The 26,080-nt window shown below is 41.0% G+C and overlaps 1 protein-coding gene across 6 annotated transcripts in view; it reads left to right on the forward strand.

Moving 5' to 3' along the window:
- rhobtb4 (Rho related BTB domain containing 4) overlaps nt 1–21,796 on the forward strand; it is a 41,096-nt gene extending 19,300 nt beyond the window's left edge. For all 6 annotated transcript variants that reach the window (XM_086314040.1, XM_086314043.1, XM_086314042.1 and 3 more), the window contains 10 exons: nt 3,768–3,969; nt 4,162–4,265; nt 7,795–7,980; nt 8,366–9,185; nt 9,366–9,585; nt 10,553–10,671; nt 15,003–15,153; nt 15,442–15,530; nt 15,681–15,786; nt 16,307–21,796. In XM_086314040.1, coding sequence (XP_086170166.1) covers nt 3,768–3,969; nt 4,162–4,265; nt 7,795–7,980; nt 8,366–9,185; nt 9,366–9,585; nt 10,553–10,671; nt 15,003–15,153; nt 15,442–15,530; nt 15,681–15,786; nt 16,307–16,485 — 2,176 coding nt within the window. In that variant the 3' untranslated portion in view covers nt 16,486–21,796. The remainder of the gene's footprint in view (nt 1–3,767; nt 3,970–4,161; nt 4,266–7,794; nt 7,981–8,365; nt 9,186–9,365; nt 9,586–10,552; nt 10,672–15,002; nt 15,154–15,441; nt 15,531–15,680; nt 15,787–16,306) is intronic.
- Nucleotides 21,797–26,080: the final 4,284 nt, after the last annotated feature.

Below are 26,080 nucleotides of genomic sequence, written 5' to 3' on the forward strand. Positions count from 1 at the left end.
GAGCCTAGCAGAGACTACAGACCAGGTTATGTAACCAGTCTATGGCAGCTGTGCCTGTGGCTGTCAGTGTCTCAAACACCCACAAAACACACAATTGTAACTCACACACACAGATGCACAAGTGCACAAACCTAAAACGCATACACAAGAATGAATGAGTAAGCATTTTTTTTCTTGCAAGAGAGCAAACTTTTGACAAAAACAACTGTTATTAAAAGGAAGCTTACATGGTTGGACATGTTTAAATAGATTCTGCAGACAATTACACACGAGCACTTTGTGTATGCAGCCAAGCCTGTGATAGTTTAAGCCCCATAGCTCTGTGTGAGTGGCCAAGTGTTGACCCATGCATTAAATGGGTGGTTTTTGGGGTCACTCTTTTTTCACTTCTTTTTTTTTTTTTGCATGAGTGGTTGAAGAGAGCACAGTGGCAGCCGGCTTCAACGCTGGCATCGGGATGAATTCTAGCCCCAAGGAAGAAGAGGCAGATGGGGGGGTGGGGTGTTAAGGTTTTGGGATAACTGGTTGCTGCCAGTGGATCACTATAGGTGTTACATAACAGAGAAACTGGGGAGGGGGGGTGGGGTGTATATTTGATTAATACTGCTCCTTGACTTACATCCAAAAAGGTCATAGAATGATAGATCACTGCTGAAAAAAAAGGGTGGAGGAAAGTGTGCCGTTGGGAGAAAAAGTGGGAAGAGACAAGGGAGATGGAGAAAGGTTACTAGAAGACAATGAGTGAACTGAAGGATGGAAGAAATGTGAACTGGAGCATTATATTTAGGGAATAAATGCAGAGTGGAAATAAAGTGAGGGACTTTGTCAGCTGGTCCAAAAGTATGCTAGAAAGGGTACGGCTGGAATAAAACAAATAACCCACACAGACAGAAGGATAAATAGAAGGATTTGGAAAAAAGCCAGTGAGTTTGTGTACAGATAAACTAAACAGGAAGATGACAAGATGTGTTTATCTTCTTTCATTTCTCCTTTAAGGGCTGTGTGGCCTTAAAGAAAAGCTATACAAAGACGCACATTATGCATGAGTTTCCTTGTCTCTTTGGGCATGCATGCAGGCTTGCACACATGCACGCGTGCACGCGCTGACTAAATCCATGACATTCCAGAATTAACTAGAAGGGTCATGTTTGTGTGTTGAGTGGGCATTTGAGTCCCTGTCACAGTGTTTCTATCAGTCTGCTGATGCCTACGCAATATCGATATGTCCTTAAAAGTGTCAGAAAAACATGCACACGTAGCGAAAAAATAAAACAGTGACTCATTGTCTCATTGTTTTACATTGCAAACTGTCTTTGTCCTTTTAGACACCTTTGCTAGCTAACATGGAAAAATCGCACTGGCCAGCAGATGAAGTCTAGACATCTGTGTACAGTTCACTATAGTTCACTGGCTAAAAATGAAACCTGAGCTCTACAGCTACACTTTCCGCTCCTCTGAGCTGCACAAGTCTCCTGCTTCCATAGTCTCTGGCTTCTGTTCATCCTCCAGTCATGCAATTAAAAATAATTGTTGGAGTCTAGGAACGCTTAGGAGGTTTAAATATAAACCTGTGAGCAGGTGTGTATCTGCCAAGCGCAGTGATGTATGAGTAGACAGTTGTGTTACACTTGTTAACCAACACATGACCGAACTTGCTTGGGGCCTCGGTGAAGATCCTCAGATGGAGGATGATATCTGGGAGTCAGGTACTGTTGATCCCCCTGAGAAACTGTCCACGCCACCACCAACGCTGCCTTCTGGTTATATCAGTGCGTGCATGCACATGCACGCACTCTCTCATGCACACACACACACTGACTTAAATAGTCCTGCAGGCCAGTAGTAAAGGATTTAACGCCGTACTCTGATATCTCCCTTGTATTTAACTTTCTTTCCTTTTTTACGGAATCACACATATTCACACATATCAAAGCATCAGCAGGAAAATTTGTGATTTGTTCTTCTGAAAAGCCTTGGTTATTGCCGGTCCCATCCTTTTGATCCCTGTAGCATTAATTTCTGGTTCTAATGCTGGGCTGACAGTGCCTCTCGTTCTCTCTAATACTAATAATCCCCTCCCTGGCTTTTTCTATCTTGCCATTCTTTTCTGGCTATCCACTGTTTCATTGGAAACAGAGAGGATTTAACAGTACTGTACATCACGTCTGGATCCCCCGTTTGTCACCGCCATTTTTGGTACACTCAATTCAAATGTCCTTTGGCACATATCGCTGACAACCACTTGTAATAAGTCAGGATTCACAGTTGGCCCTTTATCCTTGTTTAGTTTTCTAAAAACAGCACTAAGAAGCCTACTGCCATCACCATTAGCCAAAAAGCTGTTAGGTAACTGCCAGGTTGCGCTATCTTTTTATTGCTTTCTCTATCTCTCTCCTCTACCTGTTGTACGTGCGTCTGAAGGTGTGACAGCTAAGGTGGCAAGGGAAAAGGATATTTTTAACTCTGAAAGTCATAAATCCACATGGAGGGTTCAGGAAGCTGCTTCTTTGACAGCTCAGGTAAACAAAAGAATCTCTGTTCTGTACTTCCTGGCTGACGTAAACGGGACCCCCCTCTGACAGGAAATTGGAAAACGTCAAGCCTTTTTTGTTGTTGTTGACAAAGAAAATCGATGTCTTAGGTCTCGAGGGAAATAAAGCAACGGTGATATAAATGAAGTGAAGGTGTATGGCTACACTGAGAGCAGTTCATGGCTGAATAGCAGGGCGCACACATGGCTCATGTGTCTGATGAATAGATGCCATTTTTAGCTGCTGGTGTCTGTCACTGCTGGACCGAAGTGTTGCACTGGCATCCACGTCATTGGAACAACAAACCAGAGCCTTTATAAATGTTTCAGATGCTCTATTTACGGGGGCCTTGGTTTGGGTTTTGAATAAGTCGCAACCCCGAATGGACTGATTAGCTGGCTACAGACTGAACTGCGTCTGTGGTGTGGTGTGGCAGTGGTGTCGGTTTTGTAATAGCACAGATTTCTCCAGGAAAGTTTTAAAATGGGTATTAACATGTGTGTTGACATGTCAGAAATGTTTGTAAGCAGTTTATGGAAAGGGGATTTTGGTAAGCTTTTCAGAGTGATGTTTGGTTTTAAAAGAGGAAGTCAGGTGACCTGTGCAGTACTTCCGTTTTGCACCAAGGTTAAGTACAGAGGTGACAGGTGGTCATACATGGCTGCCACGCCAAGAGAAGACGAATGATGATGCATGAAAGACCAAAAATGCTCATTAGAAAGGTCTGGGGGTTTATACTTCCCTTTTTTTTGCACAGCCAACTTAGATTTCATCATCTCGTATTATGTTTTCTCTAAAATGAAAATGCTCTGAGTGATTCAAAAGAGGAGCAGAAAGGGGGAGAAAAGAATAGTAAACTCCAGGGAAGTCTCGTTCTTCTTCCTCTGTCCATCCACCTCCTCCCCCTTCTCTATGTTTCTCTCTCTGTGCTGTTACAGAAATAGCTCTGTGGTCCTTCTTTTGCTCAGCCTGTGAACCATGTGTTCTGTTGAGGGGTTTGGCAGAAGCCTGAATACACTGGGCAGCACAGCTATGGGGGCTTAGATCCTTAACAAAGCTCCCCTAAGCTGGGCTGGGCGACAGCTAGCGGCTACTGTGCCTGATGTTGTTGTCAGTGTCAAAATGCAGTGTCATTCTTCCTGTGGTTCTTTAACAAATGCTGTTTTATTTTTGTTTTTCATGACTGTTGAATTAACCACTTCTCATTTTGATTCTTTCTTCTCTCGTGTTTTCCAGGGCCCTCTCCATGGATATAGACACAGACTATGAGCGGCCCAATGTGGAAACCATTAAATGTGTGGTGGTAGGGGATAATGCAGTAGGCAAGACCAGGCTAATCTGTGCCCGGGCCTGCAATGCCACCCTCACACAGTATCAGCTGCTTGCCACCCACGTGCCAACCGTCTGGGCCATCGACCAGTACCGTGTATGCCAGGAGGTGGGTACATGCACACAGAGTCAAACACAGTTCAGAAAGAGCTGCATAGACAGATTTGGGTACAGTTCTGGGCATTGTACAGAGACCGAAACACAGGCTATAGTAGTTACACATATGTATAAAAAGTAAGTAAAGATTATCAACACTGAAAATGTTGTGCAGGCCACTTAGAAATATTTGTCTGTGTTGCAGGTGTTAGAGAGATCTCGTGATGTAGTGGATGAAGTCAGTGTGTCCCTGAGGTTATGGGACACATTCGGGGATCATCACAAAGACAGACGTTTTGCCTATGGCAGGTGAGCAGATACACTCAGTGAAAAAAAACACACACACGCACACATATACACACAAACACCGTTTGAAGCTATCCGCTTGCCCCAACTTCGTTACTGACCCGGTAACACCATTTGTTGGCTGACCACAAGGTTAACTATCTTAAAGCGTGTTGTTCTAGTTTCCCATTTTAATTGGCGCTGCCAAGGAATTGCTTTGTGTTGGCTGTGTAGTTTGTAAGGCATTAACACAATTTACGTGGGCTAACATATCACCAAATTCATTGTTGGCTTCTTCAGCAGAATGCAACCAATCTATTACACCCACAGAAACATGTCAGTGTAACTTTCCCTCACCCAAAAGTTGCTTTTTGTGTAATCCAGCTGCCATGCTTTTTTAGTTGAACTCTGCTCTCAAGCTGTTACATCCCTCCTCCCTCAGATGTGATTGGATCATCGCTACATCCTCTTATTTCCCGTGCCTCTATCAAAGCTGCTTCATTGGCATGAAATGCAAAAGTACTTATTGCCAAAGCAAAATTCAGCAGATAGAAATTCGATTCACACCGAGCAAAAGTTGGCCAGCGACATCAAACTGAACAATAAAAAAAAGAAAGGATACATTTTAACCATGCTTAAAAAGGCTGCTGTACTCTATATTGCACTCTGCTGTATGTTTTACCAACAATGGGTGGATCCTTAAAAAAGATCCTTAAGAAAAGCAAACAAACCCAGATCCCTCCCTCAGTCATACGTAAGGTAAGTTAAACAGAAGTGCCGAGTCATTGCGGTCATTAGCCTTCGTTTTGTTAAAATAAAGTTTCCTTAAGATATTCTTTGGCGAGTTGTCTTATTTTAGAATGTCTCAGGCCAGATTCAGATGGTTTACGCTTTAAAACCTGAACCATTAAATAAGAAAAAGACAGAAAATGTGAATTTGTTTTAGATCTGTTTTGCAATTTAGTGTAATTTAATTTAAAAAAAAACACTGGGATCACACTGATTAGGCTGGTGTATGCACTTTGTGTATCAGGTCACCTTGTCCCTGTGTCAGGTGTGTTTGAGTGAGAGGTGTTTATTGAGGTGTGTTTATTGTCAAGTAGCATGTAGTTCATTTGTTCATTTTGTTCTTGTTTTGCTGCTATGATACAAATTAGGCCAAAGTGTCTGTACATGTGCACATTGATATGCCTCTATTTGTATATGTTTTGGTGTGTGCGTGCGTGTGTGCATGTGTCTGTCTGCATGCCCTGTATGCTTTGTCAGCCTGCAGTCAGCTGATAAAAACACAACGCCAGCTCAGCTGTTTTTCCGTGCCCAGTGTCACTGGCTCCCCTCCCACTCATCCTCGTTCTCTCCCATTCCATTCATCTGAGCCGCGCTTTATTCTCCATCCTGTCCTCAGGCTCCTCTGATTCACCTCACCTCCCCCTCCTCTCTCATTACCTTAACCGAATTTACATCATAAGGCTCTGTTGTGCCCTTGACACTTTGCTACCTCCTAACCCAGCCTTTTGTTGATATCAAAACTCAAAACATCACATTGTCAAATGATACCCAGATTGTCACATGGCTTGTTAGAAGAGGAACACTCAGTTTGGGAAAATAAACACAGAGTGAAAATAGGTCAAGTTAAAAAGTTTTTCATTCAGCAGAGATTCAGAAATTTAAAAAAACAAAAAGTTAGAGATTGAAGCACTTCCAGCATGATTTGCCAGTGTGATACAAATCCACTTTGTTTGTACATTTAGAGGCAGACTGGGGCAGGTCTTCACCAAATGCAGATAGGAGAAAAATATAATCCATATAAAGGATGACCTGTTGGTCCATATATCACGTGTCCAAAAAGAAAACAAATTTTTATGCATTTATATTTGAATGCGTCATAAGCCATTATGTACTGACAATTTTTATATTCTAGATTAGTTACATAATCTACATTATGTTTGTAGTGTTAATAGGATCGCCTGTCAGTCCAGCAACAGCATTAATGAAGACACTACAACTTGTTATGAACAAATTAAAAAGACTTTACAGTTTGCATTTATATGGTGCCACTTGCTTTAGTAAAGTTGACCACGCAGCAAGACCTAGATCTTAAATGGAAAAACATACAAACAAACCACGAGATCCGATGCATGTACACATAACATGACCTCAAATAGCCTAAGCCGTGGCAATGATCCTTGTGCAAAGTGCAAATGGGAGTTCCTGTGTGTGTGTATGAGAGAGAGAGAGAGAGCATGAGCAGTGATGTAATACTTCAGTATTGTATATTACATCCTTGCCAGTGGAAGCTTTGCAGAGATTATGTAGTGAAAGTAAAGAGGACTATGGAACCCGTGTCTGCACTGCCGAAAATGTCACAGTTGATTTAGTGCAGTTCGGTTTCATTTCCTTTAAAGAAGAGGGGACGTCAGGTTAGCTGCCTTTGTGTGTTACTTGTAAATTAAGCTGTTTGTCCCTCTTCTTCAAGGATGCTTCCTGTTAAAAGATTTTCACGTTTTAGTCAAGTAGTCAGAGTATATTTGGATTTCTTACAGTGCTGCCTTTGTGTGCTCATTAAAGTGGGTCATATTTTCTAGAGCAAAGGTATTTTGCCAAAGGAAATAGACAAGTTTAAGTGGCATTTAATGATCCTCTCAGATTCATTAATGGGCTTTTCTCCCACTGTCTGATGAACAATGTGTGCCTGACAAAAACTGGAACATATGTATATTTAATTATCTTCAAGTTATCAGCGATGCTTAATCTAGTGCACAAATTACATAAGTCTTTAGTAGTCTTGTGCTGCTGGGATCAGAAGTCCTGTGTTGTTGCGCTGTTGTGAGGAGCAGATCATTTAGCAATTGAGCATTTTTGCCTCGTCAGCATTGCACAGGCACTAAATGATCCATCCCGCTGGCACGAAGCTCAGTCAAACATTACCTAGTAAGAGAAATGCCTGCACCAACATGTCACAGAAATTTCAACTCTGGAGAACAGCTGTAAGTGCTGCCGTCTGCCTGCTCAAACACATCAGAAAAGGAGAAAATGAAATTCCGTGTGTGTGTGTGTGTGTGTGTGTGTGTGTGTGTGCATTTTGATCTATTCTTAGCTTTCTCTTTGTGGTCCATGTAGCCTTGAAGGGCTTATGGAGATTTACGTAAGAGAGAGCGGGAGAGAGGGAGAGAGAGAGAGGGGCAGGCCAGACAAATCAGCAGCCCAGAGGCCCAGAATCACAGACACACAGACCCACTCGCGCACACACGTCTTCTGACCCCAGCTTTCTCACTGGCACCGTCCATGCTCCTGCAGTGCCTTGCAGCAGCTCAAAAAAGCTTCATCCACACATGTATGTTTTAAGCATAAACTTGACAAGACGTCCGTTGAATCAGCACCGATCCTTTTCATTTCCTTTTTTTATCTCTGTCTCCTTGATGCCATCAAAGACCACATGTCTTCTGATGACTGGCATCTTCTGCTCATGACATAACAAATCAGCCCTCCTCTCTTTTTGCCTTTTGAGAGATCACTGATATTCTTTTCACCCCCGCTCTCGCCACCCTTTTAGGTCTGATGTAGTGGTGCTTTGCTTCTCTCTGGCTAATCCTAATTCCCTGCGCCACGTCCGCACCATGTGGTTCCCGGAGATCAAGCACTTCTGTCCCCGGACGCCCATCATCCTGGTTGGTTGCCAGCTGGATCTGCGCTACGCCGACCTGGATGCTGTTAACCGGGCGCGCCGACCGCTAGCCAAGTGAGTTGCATTTTACATTAGGCATTAACAGACGAGTTTAGAGGGAACCTTGACCCTGTGGCTTCAGTGAGATGTGCATGTGATGTGCATGCCTGGTTAATCAGCAGCAGGAACTAAATCACCATAAATGAGGCAATTTTAATGCGTTTTTGCTTTGTGTTGTGAAGAAAAGTTAAAACGGTTAAAACGGTCAATTTTCTGCTCTTTTGAAAAAGATTGGCTTGCACTGATGTCATCAGTGACATCATGTTAGCTGTTCTTAAAACTAGCACTGAGATGAATACCGCTTTCTTATAGCATTGTTTTGTGCACCTAATTATATTGCTTGCGGTTCTTTATCTGACTGCTGTCATCATTATGATTGTTATGTCTTTCTCACTCACAGACCCATCAAACCTACAGATATCCTTCCTCCAGAGAGAGGCCACGAGGTGGCAAAAGAACTTGGTATTCCCTACTATGAGACCAGCATCGTTGCCCAGTTCGGTGTCAAAGATGTTTTTGACAATGCAATCCGTGCTGCCCTTATCTCCCGTCGACATCTGCAGTTCTGGAAGTCGCACCTGAAGAAGGTCCAGAGGCCCCTCCTCCAGGCGCCATTCCTGCCTCCTCGGCCACCACGCCCCATAGTGGGCATCCCAGACCCGCCTCTAACAGACGGCGAGGGCCCCGACTCCCTTTTCTGTCAGCCACTGTGTGCTGATGTTCTTTTCCTTCTGCAAGGTGGCACTACTCGAGTTTTTGCACACAAAGTCTATCTGGCTACATCCTGCTCCAAGTTCTATGACCTCTTCACCCTTGATCTCGGTGGATCGTGTACCGGGCCATGGGGGGAGGAACAGGAGAGCAAGGAAAAATCGGAGAGCGGGGAGGAAGACGAGCAGAGCCGGAGAGGAGCCAAGGAGCAAGCTGGACGTACTAAGAGCCTAGATATTGATAAAGATGGGGTTGACGGAGGAGTGAGAGGCCTGAATCAACCCCAGCTGCGCCAGCAGGGCTCTTTGAGGACTTCCCAGAGTGATAATGCACTTCCTTCTCGAGCCCAGTACTCCATGGGAGCACTAGGGACTGGGCGAGCACTTTCAGGATGGGGAAGGGGGTTCTTGAGTGTTTGTTTGGAGCACATAGATGATCCCGTGACTGGACACCCACGACTCATGACTGTGGTAGCCATGGATGCACTTATACAGGAGGAGCCATTCAAGGTGATAAAGTTAAAACACTGTTACTGAGAAAATAATTTTATTGATCGGAATATGTGAGATATTCTGCACCATTATTTTAGTCTAAAGCCTTAGATAATCAAAAGAAGCAAAGAAACAAACAAAGATTTCATCTTTCCAAAGCTCTGTATATTTGACCTCTCTGATTGGTTTTTGTTCTAGGCTGTGCTTCAGTACCTATACACCGGCAGTTTGGATGAGGGTCGAGGAGATCTGATGCAGGTCGCCACCATCGCGGAGCTACTTGAGGTGTTTGACCTGCGAATGATGGTGGCCAATGTTTTGAACAGAGAAAGCTTCATGAACCAGGAGATCACCAAGGCCTTCCACGTCCGCAGAGCCAACCGCATCAAGGAGTGTCTCAATAAGGGGACATTTGCTGGTAAACCACAATGCCATCCGCTCACTGGCTTGATGCTTTCAATAACACTGGTCTTTTTGTACTGTATATGCTTTCCATATATGCATCAGTATGTGTTTTTGTGTCTGTCTGTGTTTGGGTATACGTGTGTCTGTGTGGGGAAGAGAAGTGAATGAGGGTTACGAGAGGTTGTTGAGGAGACCATGTGACGAAGACAGGAAACAGCACTCTCTTTCACTCTCTGAAAATGTACACCCTGTGTTACATTTGGTCATTCTCTTTCCATGTAGTACTTGCTATGCAAAATGCATTCATATGTTTTTCAAAATCACAGTCAAAACATTTTGATGACTGACCGTTGCTTCACATTGTTTTGTGTTGGGTGTTATGTGTATCCTGTATTTGTGTTGTGTTGTCGTCCCTCCCTCCTGAGCTGTTGTGTATGCATGTTGCCACAGTGTTTCCAGCTAATGGTGAACATCTGACATTTCTGACAAAAAAAAAAAACCCTTGCTCAATTTCATTACTTTCTATACTGTTTGTGTCGTGTTCGTTATTAACATTAGTGGATCTAAGTTTTCAATAATCTAAAAATTGCAGAAATGTTCCCATGACTTATTAAATGTTCAATTAAAAACAGGTGTAGTTTAACATGTGGCACGTTAAGAACCGCAGTGGAGAAGCTAGTGTATTTTCATGTCACTTAAACATTTCCTCTATCAAAGCTCTTGTTTGCACAGGATTTTTCTCTGTGATCCTTGCATCTACTCTCCTTCCCTTACTCTATGTCAAAAGCTGTTCTGTCCCCCCGTCAATTTATCTCTCTGTCTGTCTACCTGTGTCTTTGTGTGTGTCTGTCTGGCCTCCTGTCTGTCTCCGTGTGTCTTTGTGTGTGTCTGGGCGTCTGCCTTGTCCGTCTTTCCCCCTCTGTAGCTTGGGCTTCTGTGGCATACCACGAGATGAACGCTCTTTTCCGCCCCGGTTTTAGATGTGGTGTTCCGACTGGATGATGGTTGTCTCCCAGGCCACAAGCCCCTGCTTATCTCCAGCTGCGACTGGATGGCGGCCATGTTCCGTGGCTCTTTCATGGAAAGTTACATTGAGGAGGTGAGCTCAGACAAAGTGGGAAAAAGTCGAGGATGGAGTTACCTTTAAGTTTTGAGAAGGGATCGAGTGTCCGTGTCCTAAATCCTGCTAAATTCCCAGTAGTAACTCACAACTAGCAAGAAACGTTTTTAAGGCCACTTTGAAATGTTCCAAAACCTTTTAGATGAAATTGATTAGAAATGTTGTAAATGCCAGTTTATGGCTAATAGCCTAACTAATATTAAATAATTTATGTTTATAATAACAGGGTATTTATGTGTGTACCAAAGCCCATTTGTAGCAGATATGATCCAACAACCTTTAAATGGATAAGCTCTCTAGAAAAGAGATGCAAAGAACACTTGAGCTATATTAGATATTTCTTTTTCTTTTATTTTTTAGAAACTTTTGAAAACCAGCTTTATTATGCTATCTTAGCCATGCTATCAGATTGCCCTACAAACCTTTTACTTACTTGTAGATGTGGTTGAAACTCTTTACGGCTCATGAGAATTGACCTACATAATAATTCACACGTCCGCACCTCCGTATACACAAATTTCCTGCACATGAGTACTGCTTGGCTTATCCCAACTCATATACAAGCATTATTATTTGCCATAAAATGTAATGATTTGCACTGATTATATTAGAGCTGGCTATTTATGTCTATAGCCTGTATACATAAAAACAAATATGCAGTCATACAAAGACACAGACGTGAACTTTTTGAGTCTGACTTCCTGTTTTTTGTGGTTTGACACGAACCACAGCGTATCGTGTTGTGTCAATAGGTTGAAGGCTCACATTTTGCACTAACTCTTCTCATCTTCTATCAACTCAGTGACAGCCTTTAACTTCCTCTCTGGTTATGTGAGCCCCAGGGAAATTCTCATAAAATTTTTCTGGGTAGTAAAATTTAGTCAGACTTCTTATGCTGCAATCACCCGAGGTTTAGCTTCAGGAGGTTACTGGGTGCAGGATGTGTCTGACATAACCAGAGAGGAAGTTAAAGGCTGTCACTGAGTTGATACTCCTCGGACAGTGTTGCTGAACCAGATCCCACTGGGTATGGTTACTCTCAAGGTCAGCAGGTTTAGGTTACCCAATCCCCTGGAAGTTCTGGAAGTTTTCTGGAACTGAAGCAATTGGTAAAGATAAAGCTGTGGTCAAGAAAAGCATTGCTTTTTTTGTTGTTTGCACATGCAGATGGATGGGATTTCTTTCTGGAACACACCACATGAGTCTGTGTGCAAAAACAACCATTGCAGCTATTGTTTTCACTAGTGAAAACAGGACATCGGGATCAGTGAGGGGACGCAGTGTTTGCTGCTGGTGGTGGGCTGCTGGTGTCTATGGTTACACTAAACAGTTCATGTTAATGGCATGAGGCTGGCAGCACGTAGAGGACAGGTGGTCTGGACACAAAGATTCAAAGCCTGACCGGACAATGATGCTGTCAGCAATTTTGTTTATGAACAGCTGTTTTGTTTTGTTTTATTTTATTTTATTTTATTTGCTTGCTGATTTGCTTTATCTTAAATACATGTTGTTGTTTTTTTTACTCCTAATTTGTAAGCTGTTGTTTATCTCACCAGGATGGTGCACTTCTTGCTTTGCTTGCTGACTTTTAAAGTTGCTTCTTTCAAATTTGCTACAAGACCATAAGTTACCATGCTCTAATGTGTCTTACTTCCTGTGAGCTGCGCATATGAAGTGAATGCTAAACCACACTATTAAAAACCCCAAACACTGGTCTTTAAATAGAAGCAGAACTTTAAGAGCATGACACAATACAACTGCTCAACCCTAAAACAGCAGATGATCTAGCTTTAGTCACATCGTCCTGAACATTGAGCACATTTGACATACGTATTAACATGATGTGATATTTTTATAAAAATGAATTTAAAAATCTGAATATGACAAGAAAGAATCTGATTAATCTGGTGATAATACATTATCGTTATCCAAAAACAACTTATATTTCAAACTTAGGTAATGCACAATGCACATTTATTAGCATCTACTAGATACATTTTATACAGGCAATACATTGCTAATAAACAGCCTTATCATGTTACCATCACATTAGTTTGAAGTAAGTATTTTATATATTTGTGAAATATATATAAATTAATAATCCCTAACTCTAAGTGGGAGAGCATCATGTGATTAGAGATGTGTTTCTCTATTTTTATGCCCATGGCACACTTCCCTCTCTGTATTTTTGTGCTCACACATTTCGGTGTTCATGCTGCACTGCGATTGCACAGCTATTCTTGACTTGTGCAGAGCAGCATTAAGTTGAGTCTCACAAAAAAATGTGCTTAAAATCCCCGTCACTTTTTGTGGCATTGGTTTTAGTATAACATTGGTACAATGATTTCATACATTAAGGATTTTCTTTTCTTTGTGAATTCAAAGGTGATCTGGGTGTAATTTTCTCTATTGTGTACTGTTCAAAAGGCACAAGTCAAAAGACACCTCTTGTGGTTTGCTGTGTCTGTGGATAGACCGCTGATTGTGTCATGGTACACCCATGGATTACTTACTAGGTGTGTGTCTGTGGTTTTGTGTTCACCCTGGGAGTGTGTATCCTGGTGGAGTATTACATGTTGAGAAAAGACTAGTCTATCAAGTGTGAGAGCCTCTGCAGCTCTGTCATACTCCTTTTTTTTTAACTGTGAGAAAAAAATTTCTCCCTTTTAACCCTTTTCTGTCACATTTATGGTGATGCTGCACGCTGTTTTTTCCTGACTACCTTTTTGTATATAACAGGAAGAGTAGGGTTGAAATTATGCCTGAATGTGTCATTTGCACTTTTATTTTTAGTCATTGCAGCTTTGCAAGTAATTGCAAATTTCACTAAACTTACAAATGAACAGTTATGATGGCAAGAGTAGAGCCGACAGATCGTACTCATACATTTTCGGAACCTGTGACTTTGTCCATCTATTAATTCTTCCTGATCCAGCTGGGAGGCCACCCATAGCTCTACGTTGTGTCTTTTTTTATCATAACGACAGGTCACACTAAGCTGACATTCTCCTAATTGGCTATAGGAGTGAAGGGTGGTGAGTGCCTCAGTGGGTACACTGAGGCAGAGTGCTCCTGAAGAGGTCAGGTTATCACTCTCATAATCCTTCCTCCTGTCCTTCCCAGGCTTAGACGGTCATCTAGTTTGTGGATCTGGTTATAGCCTTGCAGTAATTAAGATGTTTTGCTTTTATGTGTTTGTTTACCACCGAAAAGTGGTGGAGGAGGAGCATGGTCAGGTCTAAGTGATGTTATGGCAGCGTCAGTGTCAATATGGCTGAACATTTTACTTAAGAATTAGCTTAAGAAAAAGACTCCATATCCCAACTATAAACATTAGCCTAAAGTATCTTGTTTTTTAGGCTGCTTTTTAAGTGTGAGAATCTGGAGTGCTATTTTTTCTCATTATTAGCTTAACTTGTTGATAACAGTTAGTAGATAAAATGTCATAGATTATTTTATCATTAGAACAGAGTGTGGCTAAATGAGATGAACTACATAGTATATCTCTTTGACGAACGCTGCCACAGTCTGTCTCATCTGTGTCAGTGTCTTAGTCTGCACATTGAGGCTAGGTTTGTGTTTTCCCTGTGCACCACATTGCACGGTTGTATGTATGTGGGGTTTATCTGGATTTAGCCCTATTGCTTACATCACGAGCCAGATAGAGCCCTCATCTGAGCCAAGATCAAAGGGAATGCGAACAGTATGTCCTCTGCCCTTTACCTCCAGATACCTACAGCGCTGCTTTCATTGGTATTACTGAAACCTTACCCTTTACTAAACATTACAATCCACATGTCAGAATTTGCCAACATGTTTTTTTGTCGTAACACAAAAATTGTAAGTTCAGAAGACACATACAAATATGCAGTGTTTTTTGACATAAGGACCACTCATGTGAGGATATATCAGCGGTCCCCAACCTTTTTTGCGCCACAGACCGGTTTATGCCCGACAATATTTTCACGGACCGGCCTTTAAGGTGTCGCGGATAAATACAACAAAATAAAACTAGTACCGGTACCGAAAAAAAGAAGATTTATTCATAACACACGTGAAAAGACCCAGGAAAACCGAGTTAACGATAAAAACGATAACAAAATAACGCTGAAAACCGATAAAAACCCTAAAAACTATACATTTCACACCTGAGCCTCAGCTCTCGCGGCCCGGTACCAAACGACTCACGGACCGGTACTGGGGTTGGGGACCGCTGGGATATATCTAATGAAAATGAATGTCTGCAATGCATTTTTTATATCTCATGCCTTGTTTTTGATCTGTTTACCCTTTATATGATAAATTTCCAGGTCTCCATCCCTAACACCAGTACAGCCTGTATGCGAGGGGTGCTGGAGTTCCTGTACTGTGGCCTCCTGACGCCTTGTCCTGGTCTGGAGCCCATGGAACTAATCGTTCTGGCCAACCGTCTCTGTTTGCCACGTCTCGTCGCCCTCACCGGTAGGGATCCTTTCTGTCATATTGAGAGCACAGGAAGGAACGTCCTCTCATTTAAATATCATGTTCTCACTTCATGTGACAGAACATGCGTTTGATAGTGTTTTATCACTTGCACTTTGCTCCTTTTATCAGTGACTCTGTAACATTTTTACGTATAGCCTTCTGTTTGCATCTAGTGCAGATTTAAAGACTAAGAATTTAGGACTGGGAGAAAAGATATCCATGTGCAAGTGCTGCATGCAAATGGGAAATACTGACATGATTGTTTCCATTTTTATGCATTTTCAGAGCAGCACGCTGTGGATGAGCTTCTCCGACTGGCAGTGAAAGGAATTGACATTGATGGGCAGGTGTTGGCTTACCTTGAACTTGCACAGGTCTGTCCTTTAAATAACAAATTATTTATAATTCATTAATGACGCTGAATTACTTTCATTTTTGCTAAAGGGGGAATCCATATTTTTATAGTGATGCTATTTTTTTCAGCTCTGTAACTCCTCATTTCTTCTCTGCTTCTCTTTTTGCAGTTCCACAACGCAAAGCAGCTATCAGCTTGGTGTCTCCATCACATCTGTACTAATTATAACAGCATCTGCCGCAAGTTTCCCAAAGATATGAAGGCCATATCTCCAGGTAAAGAATAAACTGCCTCCCTCAAATCCCTTTTAGACACGTAGCTTTTCTCTCAGTGAAAAAAGTAGGGACCTTATTTTGCTTTGCAGTGCTACAAGAATGTACATTTTCTGGGTTAAACACACTGCTAATGGACTGCAACACAGTGTGACTTGATCATCACAAACATTTGGTTGGAGTGGGAGGGCTGAAATATTTTTTTGTCTGGATAAGCACTGAGGCTGCATACCTACTGTTTTTTTTGACGAAGAAAACATTTTCAGTCAGTTATATCACAATTAAAATAATTTCTTTTTAAAAGGATTTGAATTCCAAACCAAAGTTTTGTGTTATTTCCGTACTGAATAAATGAAACCAATTAAATGAAACAATGTCCATTTATTCAGAAAAGGTGATCTCGACCACTCTTTAATTCCATCAGCGCACATCTTGAAATGACACAGAGAGTTTTCATGTTGCTTTTTTTCTGCAGTGACTTTTTCTTTTCATGCCTTTTTTTTTTTTGCTCTGCTCTCTGCAGAAAACCAGAGGCACTTTGAGAAGCAGCGCTGGCCACCCGTGTGGTTCCTGAAGGAAGAGGATCGCTACCTGCGCTCCCAGAAGGAACGTGAACGTGAAGAAGAGATCTTGCGCAAGCAACACACCAAAAGGGGCTGGTGTTTCTGGAGGCATCCATCCTCCTCTCCACATGTCTCTTAAAGCGCCCCAACCTGGAAAGTTGCACCTCCCCATCCACCTCCACACATATAGAGGAGAATTACCCCGAACCCCTCTATTAGTGGATAAATGACCCTCAGAGCTAATATGCCTGGATGTCAGCATGTTTGGGGGAATGTATGTGCCTCTTTATAAGTGTGGGTGACCACACAAATGCATTTTGCTATCCTGTGTGACACGTGTGGATTCAACTCATGGGTATGTGCATGGAGGTGTGATTGTATGTGTGCGGTATATTGTGATCGAGTGATGCTTCCAAGTTGAGTGCTTCCCAAACGCCCTGTTTGATAATGGCCTGAGGTTGCAGTGCAGCCCCTTTTGTCCCTCCAGAAGAGCTCGGTCCCTCCACCAGCACTCACAGTGTCTAAGCCGCGTGAGTGATTGGACTGGGAGCAAGGGCTCTCTATTTCTCTCAGTCTCCATCCTTCACATTGACCTTAATGACTATTACACATTGACCACTGCGGCTTCTCTTGGGGGAGCTTACCTCTGCCTTCACTTCTATACAGACTGTTAGCATGCACACACAGACCTATGCCCATTTTCCACCCCCTTAAAAAAACCAGCACTGTATTCCCAGGAATTGACACTGACAATGTAATTATTATTCCAACATTGGTTTTTTTTTTATTTTTTTTTTTATGTTTGGCGCCTTCTAGGAAACTTTTATCAGGTGAAATGGCGCATACTACTTCCAGGAAGCTGATGATTGCCGTCACAACCACACGAGATGTGATTGTAAATCTAGAGCCGAGGTTTGCTGGCAAGGGGGAACTCTAAAACAATTAGTACGTTAAAATGCTCCTGTCAAGAGGATTGATCATAGCCTTCGGTGATCCCGAAGTGGTGGTTCTTGGTGTTTATCACCCACCCGTGCACTTCCCAATCCTTTGCTGCGCACACCAAGCCACAAAAAAACAACAAAAACTAAACAAAAAGCTCGAAACCCTCGAATGACCACAGCAATAGGGGGCAAAGAGGGCCAGCCTTACTTGATACCTCCGCCATGGAGGAATGATGGATTCAGTATTAAACAACTGCGCTTGTAACGTCCACGACCACTATGTTACACTGAAGCACCTCAGCCAGCCTGCCTTTATACCCCTACACCACTAGGGGCAGCACTGCTCAGGGCCCTGACACTATCATTCACACTAATGGATTTTAGGCCTGTGTCTTCTGCACTATACTTTCATTTGATGAGATTGCCAGTATAACTTCAATCCTTGCAGTGTTAAAAAAAACAAAACTTCAGCACCTGCAGTGTTATTAGTGCATTTATAACAAAACAACAACTATATATCACCAGATTTATTAATACCAAAGCTGTGATTCTTCTTCTTCTATTTATTTCTGCCTCCTTCCTGCCTTTCTTTCTTTTTTATTTTTATTTTTCAGGAAGAAGGGATGTAAGAGAGAAGTGAAAGTGATTGTAGGAGAAGAAGAAGGCAGAAAAATATTTGAATCCTTTGGATGGGTGGTGTTTCTAATCTGTGGTGTCAGGAGAAAAACCGTCACTTCTGAACATTGCCTTCGTTTCTGTTGCTCAATTTGAAAATGGTGCTGAAGACACAGTAAGACGGTGTTCGGAAGAACACACTCAAGAACCTGTGTATTTTTTTTGTGTTTACCTGCAAAGAGAATGGAGAGATTTAAGGAGGGGTTTTAAATTTTGACATAGGAGCATTTTAACCCTTATTGTTTCTTCTTCCTTTACTAACAGTCTGTAAGAGGTCATAATAGGTCATTGATATTTAGATTGTGTGGTTTGTCTGATTTAACCCACAGCAGTTACAAACCTTTTTTTTTTGCTGCTTTCTGATTCAAAAACAACGTGATCTACGTTGCTTCGTTAATCAAGATTGAATTCGGAGGCGTGATCGTTGTTTCAAGAAACTTGTCAGTATATTGCTGCGTATGAGAGCAAATCTGATTTTCCTGTTGAGGGTGCTAATTTTGTCAGGCTTTCGTACTGATTGTGGAGGGAAAAAAAGAAAAAAGATGTGTTGATGAATTTCTATTAGCACGTTGTTCTATTTGTGGGTTTGCGCCCCTCAGCTTTACCCAGGCACTAGATAGATAGATTGTGTGAGACATCTGGTCTGTTCTACCGTGCAAAGTCATTGTCAGCTCCTGAAGTAGAAGTTGAGTAGGACCTCATGAGACTCAAGTGCAAACTGAGCTGTTTCATCTCCAGAAAGAGTGAAAGTGAGCATATTTCAGTCAGGATTACACATATCCTGAATAAATGCATAGATAGTTAAAAATATCCCAATGCATGGCTTTGAGAACTTAGAAAAGAGACCTGAAGAAGAGGAAAGACTGTTTTTGATTAACTTACTTTTAAGTTTCTCATAGAATCTTTTTGTCTTAATGGTGTTAATGGTTAGTATGTCCCCATTAAGCCTATCTTGGTCCAGGTGCCTTATAGATGGACAAAACTGGAAACTAAAGTGGGATTTTAGCAGCTTCTTAGTTTAAAGCTGCAGACTGGTTCTGCAGTCAGCGACATGAAGGACACTGTAGACAATGGCCATGATCATAACTGTAAAATTTTCTGTGGTGATCCTTCATGCATCTTCAGCTATTATTCTTATTGAAGGATTTTTAAGACGATTGCCTGTGCAAAATCCTTTGGCCTTCTGTTTACTTCATGCAGACAAATGGCCTTTTAAACGTTTTTTTAGTATAGTAGAATATGCTGGCCTTAGAGTAAGGTGTTTTCTCTGAATCGGGACTCACGTCATGGTTACGTTTTTTTCCACTGACCAGATGACTGAGTGGTAGCAACAACACCAATTGCATTATAACTTCCAAACCACTGTTTTTGAGAAAGCAAAGCTTTTTATTAATTAGCGCTGGCTGGCCTGTGCGCTGGGAGGGTGCAACCACTTTTGGAGTGAAGTTAATTTCTGGCCTACCCTTGTCATTACAATGACATTTGAGTTGGAATGCACTTTTTCGTGTGTCTATACTATACCTCTTTTTTTCTGCACTTAGCATGGATTGATCCTTGTGTAAGATTGTTTGTAAACCTGAAGATTGTAGCATGACTTTTCCACTCAAGTCTTTCAAATCCTCCACATCTCAGTGACGAGATGGACGACACAACTTCTTCAGCTTCTTTAAGGTCTTGTACGCATTGAACTCCACAGTAGCTCTTTTCCTCGCTATGTGGCTTTATGCACATGCCCTTTTGGCTAAATTAGCTCTGCACAGCTGAAGGTAGCATCCAGCTCTAAATGATACACTACACAGGTTAGCGTGATAAAATAATGCAGAGGATCTGTTCCTGTGGTGCAGTGTTACAGCTCTCCATGTGTGCTGTTACTGTAGTTACTAAACTTAATGAAGCTTGTTTCTGTCATTTTTATTTCTTTAATCTTGAAAAAAAGAAAGAGAGCAGTTGAAATCAAGGATTTATAATCCAGTGTAAGAATATGATGCTAAACGGCTGAAAGCCAAGAGTAATGTTTGGATTTAGTTTGCATGTAATGACAGAGGAATTGTATAAGGCATGATGCATGTTTCAGCAGTTAGATATATGTTACATATACAGCAGTTTCTTAATTTTTGTTGTTGTCACTCTGTTTGGGGATCACAACGCTGAAGGTTGACAGGGTTGTGGGAAATGTATAAAATAGAAATCATAAAAAACACTAATATTGATAACAGTAATTATATTTGAAAGCTAATTTGGGGTGACAGGGCATCGAGAAAGGGAGCATCAGGCCAGAGGCAGTTGAGAGAGGGAGTGATGGAGAGCCAAAACTGTAAGCTTTGTTCATTTTATTTAGCTCAACATTTGCCCAACACTGACTCCTACAGGCAAAAGTTATGTGTTGTCACACTGGCGGTAGAGTTCCTTTGTATTGTCGTGATCTCTCTATCTTGATCACAGTGTATTTACTGTCACATTTTCCTCTGCTATTTGAGATGGAGCAGTTCTTCCCTCCTTGGAGACCTGAGCTCCCTATTTTAATGTAACACCTGGTGATGGAGAGAACACTTTTTGGGGGGGATTGGGGTTTTGTTGTTGTTGTTGTTGTTGTTGTTGTTGTTGTTGTTGTTTTTGGTGTCTGGTGTCTCTCTCCTCCTGTGCCTTTAGTGAATTTTCACTCTTTTAGCTCTGTTCAGGCTGACGGCACAGCACTTACAGCCTCCCGGGCACAAAGTAAAGTCAGTTAAGCCAAGAAGTAACACACATGTGAACGCAGAAATAAATGTAGGTTGATATGCAGCATCTTAGAGCTTATGTGGAGTGACCTATGTTTCTTTAATGTTATTATTCATGCAAAAAGTAGTTACAGTCTATTGGAGTCAATTCTTCCAGTGATTACATACAGAGCTTTTCAAGTTCTCTAAGTGACGTCATCAAAAGCTACACAGCGGATGACATAAATAAACCAAGAAACCCAGCAAACCAGCAATTTAGAGTAACGTTTCCTTTTCAGGTGCCTGCACATTTTATTATGTAGCCGACTATTATGTGTCTGATGAGTATGCTGTCCATATATATATATACACACACCAGTTTTTATTGATCCAAATCAAAATATCATTTAATTTTCCATTTCTCTACTTAATCTTTGTCTTTAAGACAAATTCTGTAGTGCACTCTATTGCTTCCACTATTTCAGTATCCTTTTATTTGGGGAACTGCATCTGTGAATGATTGCTTGGATTGAAGGCAGATGTTAGCTGTGACATCTGTATTATTCTGCATTATGCTTTAATGAAGGTAGGTACTCTCCAAAGTACAATAAAGTGTTGTAAATTTAATACACGTCCCAGCTGGACATAACCTGTCATCTTCTAACTACTCATCACACTGTATCTCTTCATTAGATTCATGTATAAGAAAAGAGAGGTGTTCATATAGAGAGACATGGTGTGAATTAACCCCCTGGTCTATACTGTAACTTGTGGATCATATATACTGTATAGTATTGTTATGCACTTTTGTTTCCATCGACTCAAACGACTTAATAACATGTACTGCGTACGTTATTGTGTTTATTACAATAAAAGGCAAAAGAAAGAGCACACCACACTCACAAACTATTAAGGGCTTTCAAATTTTTTTTACAACAATCAGAATGTTTTGCTGCTTTTGCAAAAAATGTTTTGAAATGAAAATTTTGTAATATTTTTGAACCACTGTGATTTGTATAAAAAATAAATTCAAAAAGAAATGTAGAGAAAAGGTTTTTTTTTCTTTTTTGCCATTTCAGTATTTTAATGTTTGACATGAATTTTATTAAAACTATTAATCTTTTGCTGTTTCCTGGAATGGACGTCATTGCGGGTCTTTCTTTTTTTAGTTTGTTTGTTCTCATGATAAAGCTCCTCAGTGGATTTCCAACATAAAGAGGATTTCTTTTCTATTAAGAGTCTGTAATAACAAGACTGACAGAAAGATAGTGTATTGGGATTTTCCCAAAAACCATATCTTCAGAGAATTGTCCCGGAAAGAGAAAATATCCAGTCAGTGGCAGTTCTCTAGGTAAAAACTAATTTGTCACCCATAACTCTTTATGTCAGAAGTCAGAGGACAATGGACAGGCTGCTTTGAACTGATAGGAAGGAAAGTGTAATTTTTGAAATTACCACTAATTATAACCAAGTTACACAGGAGAGCATCTCTGAACACAAAACATATGATGGGCTATGGCAGCAGAAGCCCACACCCAGTGTCAATCCTTTCAGCTAAGAGCTGCCACAGTTTGCACCTGCTCATAGCAGTTTATAAAAATGTTGCCTGGTGTGAGTTTCAGTTTCTGCTATGACATTCAGGACAGCAGCTGGACCTTCAGCTAGCAGACACACAGCGCGACAAGCTGCACACAAACCGTTTGCGTGTTTCCAACACTTTTTGAATCTATGCCGCAAATGGAGGTTCAGCTCCGAACCAACAAAGTAAAAATAAACTGGCTGGTACCACTATAACTGAAGCCTTTATTTAAACAGTGAGAGTTGTCCTCAAATGAGAATGAGTGATAAAAAAAACATCATTTGAAAACAAGCTGATGGCCATTTCTTTTAAATTTTTACAATCATCTGTTTCAAGGAGGAATACGTCATAGTGCTCATAGTATTAACTAATCTGATGCCCAGTGTATTATTAAATACATAAATAGTGCTGGGGCTGGAGTAACACGGTTTTCCGCTTTTCTGTGATGTGATGTTCCCACTGTAAAGCTTTATTTTGAGGAAGCAGAGTTCCAGTATTCTGTTTCCAAGTGTTCAGACCTTTCCTGCCTGTATTTTAAAACCAATGCGCTATGATATAGATAAATGACCACTAGAGTAAATTCTAGGAATTTTGCATTATTAAATTTGAAAAAGCAAAACAAAACAAACCTTAAGCCGTTCTCTCACCTTTTCTATATTATCTTTGGCTTTGTTTGAACGTCAGTTTGGTGCACATGTGCCACCTAGTGGAAAGAAATAAATGCACAGGTTTATTAGAAGAAGACACAATACCTCGAAAAGAAATAGGTATGTGTTAAAAAGAAGTCAACCGAAAAGCAATAAAATAGTTTTGTGTCTCGAATGAGCCGTAAACTTTATAATCAAGAAAAAAAGATGTGGCTGCTGTCTGGAGTTTCTGGCACAATCTTCCATGTGTCGGCTGATCCCAGCTCTTTCTGAAGCAAGACCTTCATGATGTCACGGCTAAATTTAGTCCAATAAATACCTGAAATTCTGTCCAACATCCAATCATTATCTTAAGTCTTTTTGTGTCTTTAAAGTGTTCTATGAAAGAAAGACTGAATCAGCAGTTGTCATTAAGCGAACCCCTGAACAAGCATCATCAAGATCAAGATGATGCGAGCTGAGGTTTTTAATAACGTCTGGTTAGGGATCACAGTAAGCCACAGAAACTCGAGGCTGCCACAGAAACGCGTTTAGCGATTTGGCTGATGATCTTTAACTTTCGTGACAAGACGACGCGGTGATTGCAGGGAGCGAAATTTCCACATCCATTTGCACTCCTGATCTGTGCCTGCGTGAGTGCGTGCAAGTCACAATCACAGCCTTTTAAAACTCACCAGTCAAGCTGTCTACCAACAAATTTTAACAGCCAATGACGTGTATCAGTTCTCCTTTCATCTTCTTATAAAACGAAGGAACTTATGAGCTTTTTGTAGCAGCAACCTCAACCTCCACGGTTACCAGCATCAATCTGAACACTGATTACAGACCTTTAATGCCGTGTCAGTTGTGGGCTGTGTTCATATTTCCCACAAACTTTGCCCCTGCTTTTGCACCACAGCATCACTGAGCACTACTTTAGAGTCACAGACATGTGCTGACATCACCACATCTGGCTCTCATTTCCTTGGCTTCTCTTGCAGCAGATAAGATGAGATGTATTTAAAGCACAATGCCTTGTTGTTCAGCGGAGAAGAGCACAAACTGATTGACTTGGGTCTTCACCTCAACTGCTAGTGGACCAAAGGTTAAAACCCACTTTTATAAACTGATCATATGCATATGCAAACTGTGTCTAAAGTTTGCAGACAAGTTACTTCACTTTTTCAGTCTTTTGTTGACCCCTTGTCAACTTCTTTGAGACATGTTGCTGCTAATATGGTTCACGAAAAAGTCAAATGCATCAGTGGAAACATTTGATATGTTTTTATGTTCTATTGTGAATCAAATGTGGGTGTTGGGGCTTTTAAGCTTTTAAATATTCAATGACACACTTACATTATTATCTCACTTACATTATATTACGATTTTATTTTTTTTAATGCAGAAAACCTTTACTACCAAATGTACTTAATTTACTTACAATGATTGAGTGATGGCACATTCCTTATTTTGCCCTCCTCAGAGTATGTTTCATTTATATGATGTTTGTCTAGTTCTCCCCAAGGTCTGCTTCTCAGACAAAACTCCCACCCCCTCCCAAATTCCTAAACACATCTTCAAATCAGGGCCTCTCAAAGCAAATTTCATGAAACCTATATCATTCTCACACTGTCGACGAACTTAAGAGCTATTTTATTTCGGCAAGCAGTCATGGAAATCAATTTTAAACACAAATGTATGTTCTCTATATAGTCCTGCAAAGCCCTGTCATTTGTTTAGGCTTGACATACAGTACTGTCCAAAAGTCATAAGCCACTGTTGATTCTTTAGATTTTGGTCCCAAAATGTTTGTTTTGATGATCTATGATTCATCCAAAGTGAGAAAAGACACCTGACTCAAGGGATGAACCAGTTCTGTGTCCACGGATAGCAGACAACTTAGCAAACAACCACTGTGAAATTGTATCTTTGGGCATTTTGTTTGTAGCAACTTGACACAAAGACACCTCAGCTTCAGAGAAATAAAATCGCATTTTTGCACTAACAGGGTGATTCACAAAGACCTATTATCCAGAAATTTGGGCTATCTTGGTAAATGAGGACAACAGAAGAAGTAGCAGCCCTAATAAATATATATATGTACAGCAGATGAACAGTTTCCGCAGTAGACAGTTGCATCTAACCCTTCAGTTCAATCATCTGCTGTTCACTGAAGTATGGTCAGTGAAATGGTCTCGCTGGAAGGACGTGTGTCAAGAAGCCATTCTTGGGGATTTTTGAGGAAGCCATTCTTCATTAACATCAGCCTGGAGAACTATTCCCAAACACGTCTCAAAGAAACTACACGAGAGCTCAGAGTTCAAGTGAAAAATAAAAGTGGTCATATCAAACATTGACTTTCAAGTTTGTTAGAATTGTATCAGTTCTGTTTTTCTTCATATATACCATATTTTTATGTATGCATAGACACGTTTTATTAAATTGCTGCATTGCAAAATTAAAAGAAATAAGCTGTGGTACATGATTTTTGCACAGTGCTGTATTTCAGTTAGGTAAGGTAATGTTGAACCGACGAAGAAGTCTGACTCTTATTCCTAATGAGACAAAGTAAAGAGAAAATAGCAGGTCAATATGGAAAATCGCTTGTTTTAAGCCTTTGCAAAAGTGACAATGTGATTTAGAACTGAACAAAACACGTGCATGGACATTTAGATTCATGCACACATTTGTGTTCACACTGAAGCCCAGGGGAAAGATATCTCAAGGTTGTTGTGAAGGCGCATAGTTGAGTAGTGACCTCAGCTTGAAGCCCAAAGAGAAGACATCCAGATTCACAGAACACGTGCCGAGCTCTGGCTCTACTATTCTCGCTTCTTCTCAGACAAACAACAAGTGCATTTGCTGAAAACACTCCATCTTTTCTTTTGTTTCCAACTTCTACCTGGCTCAGTCATTTACTTAGCTCGTAAAACTCGCCAGGAACCTGAATCAACCTCACTTATCTTTTCATGTTACACCATGTTGGAGTTCAGCTTTTAGATATATGCATGTGCCTCACTGACATATCACTTAGTATGACCTGTGTAACTTTTACTCAGTTCCACTCATCACTGCAATTCGTGAGCCTCACCTATGTTCACCTCAGTATCAAAAATGAGCAAAACTGAAACGAAATACTGAAATGATCATTGCTATTGCAAGAAGAGGTGAGACAGAGATTCTAAATTGTCGTGGATCCGCTGTAATAATAAAATAA

Source organism: Aulonocara sp. 'chitande type north' Nkhata Bay, linkage group LG12 (assembly GCF_057382095.1).
Source record: "Aulonocara sp. 'chitande type north' Nkhata Bay isolate Kocher_YH1m ecotype deep benthic linkage group LG12, A_spYH_male_GT1.1, whole genome shotgun sequence".
Classification (NCBI taxonomy): domain Eukaryota; kingdom Metazoa; phylum Chordata; class Actinopteri; order Cichliformes; family Cichlidae; genus Aulonocara; species Aulonocara sp. 'chitande type north' Nkhata Bay.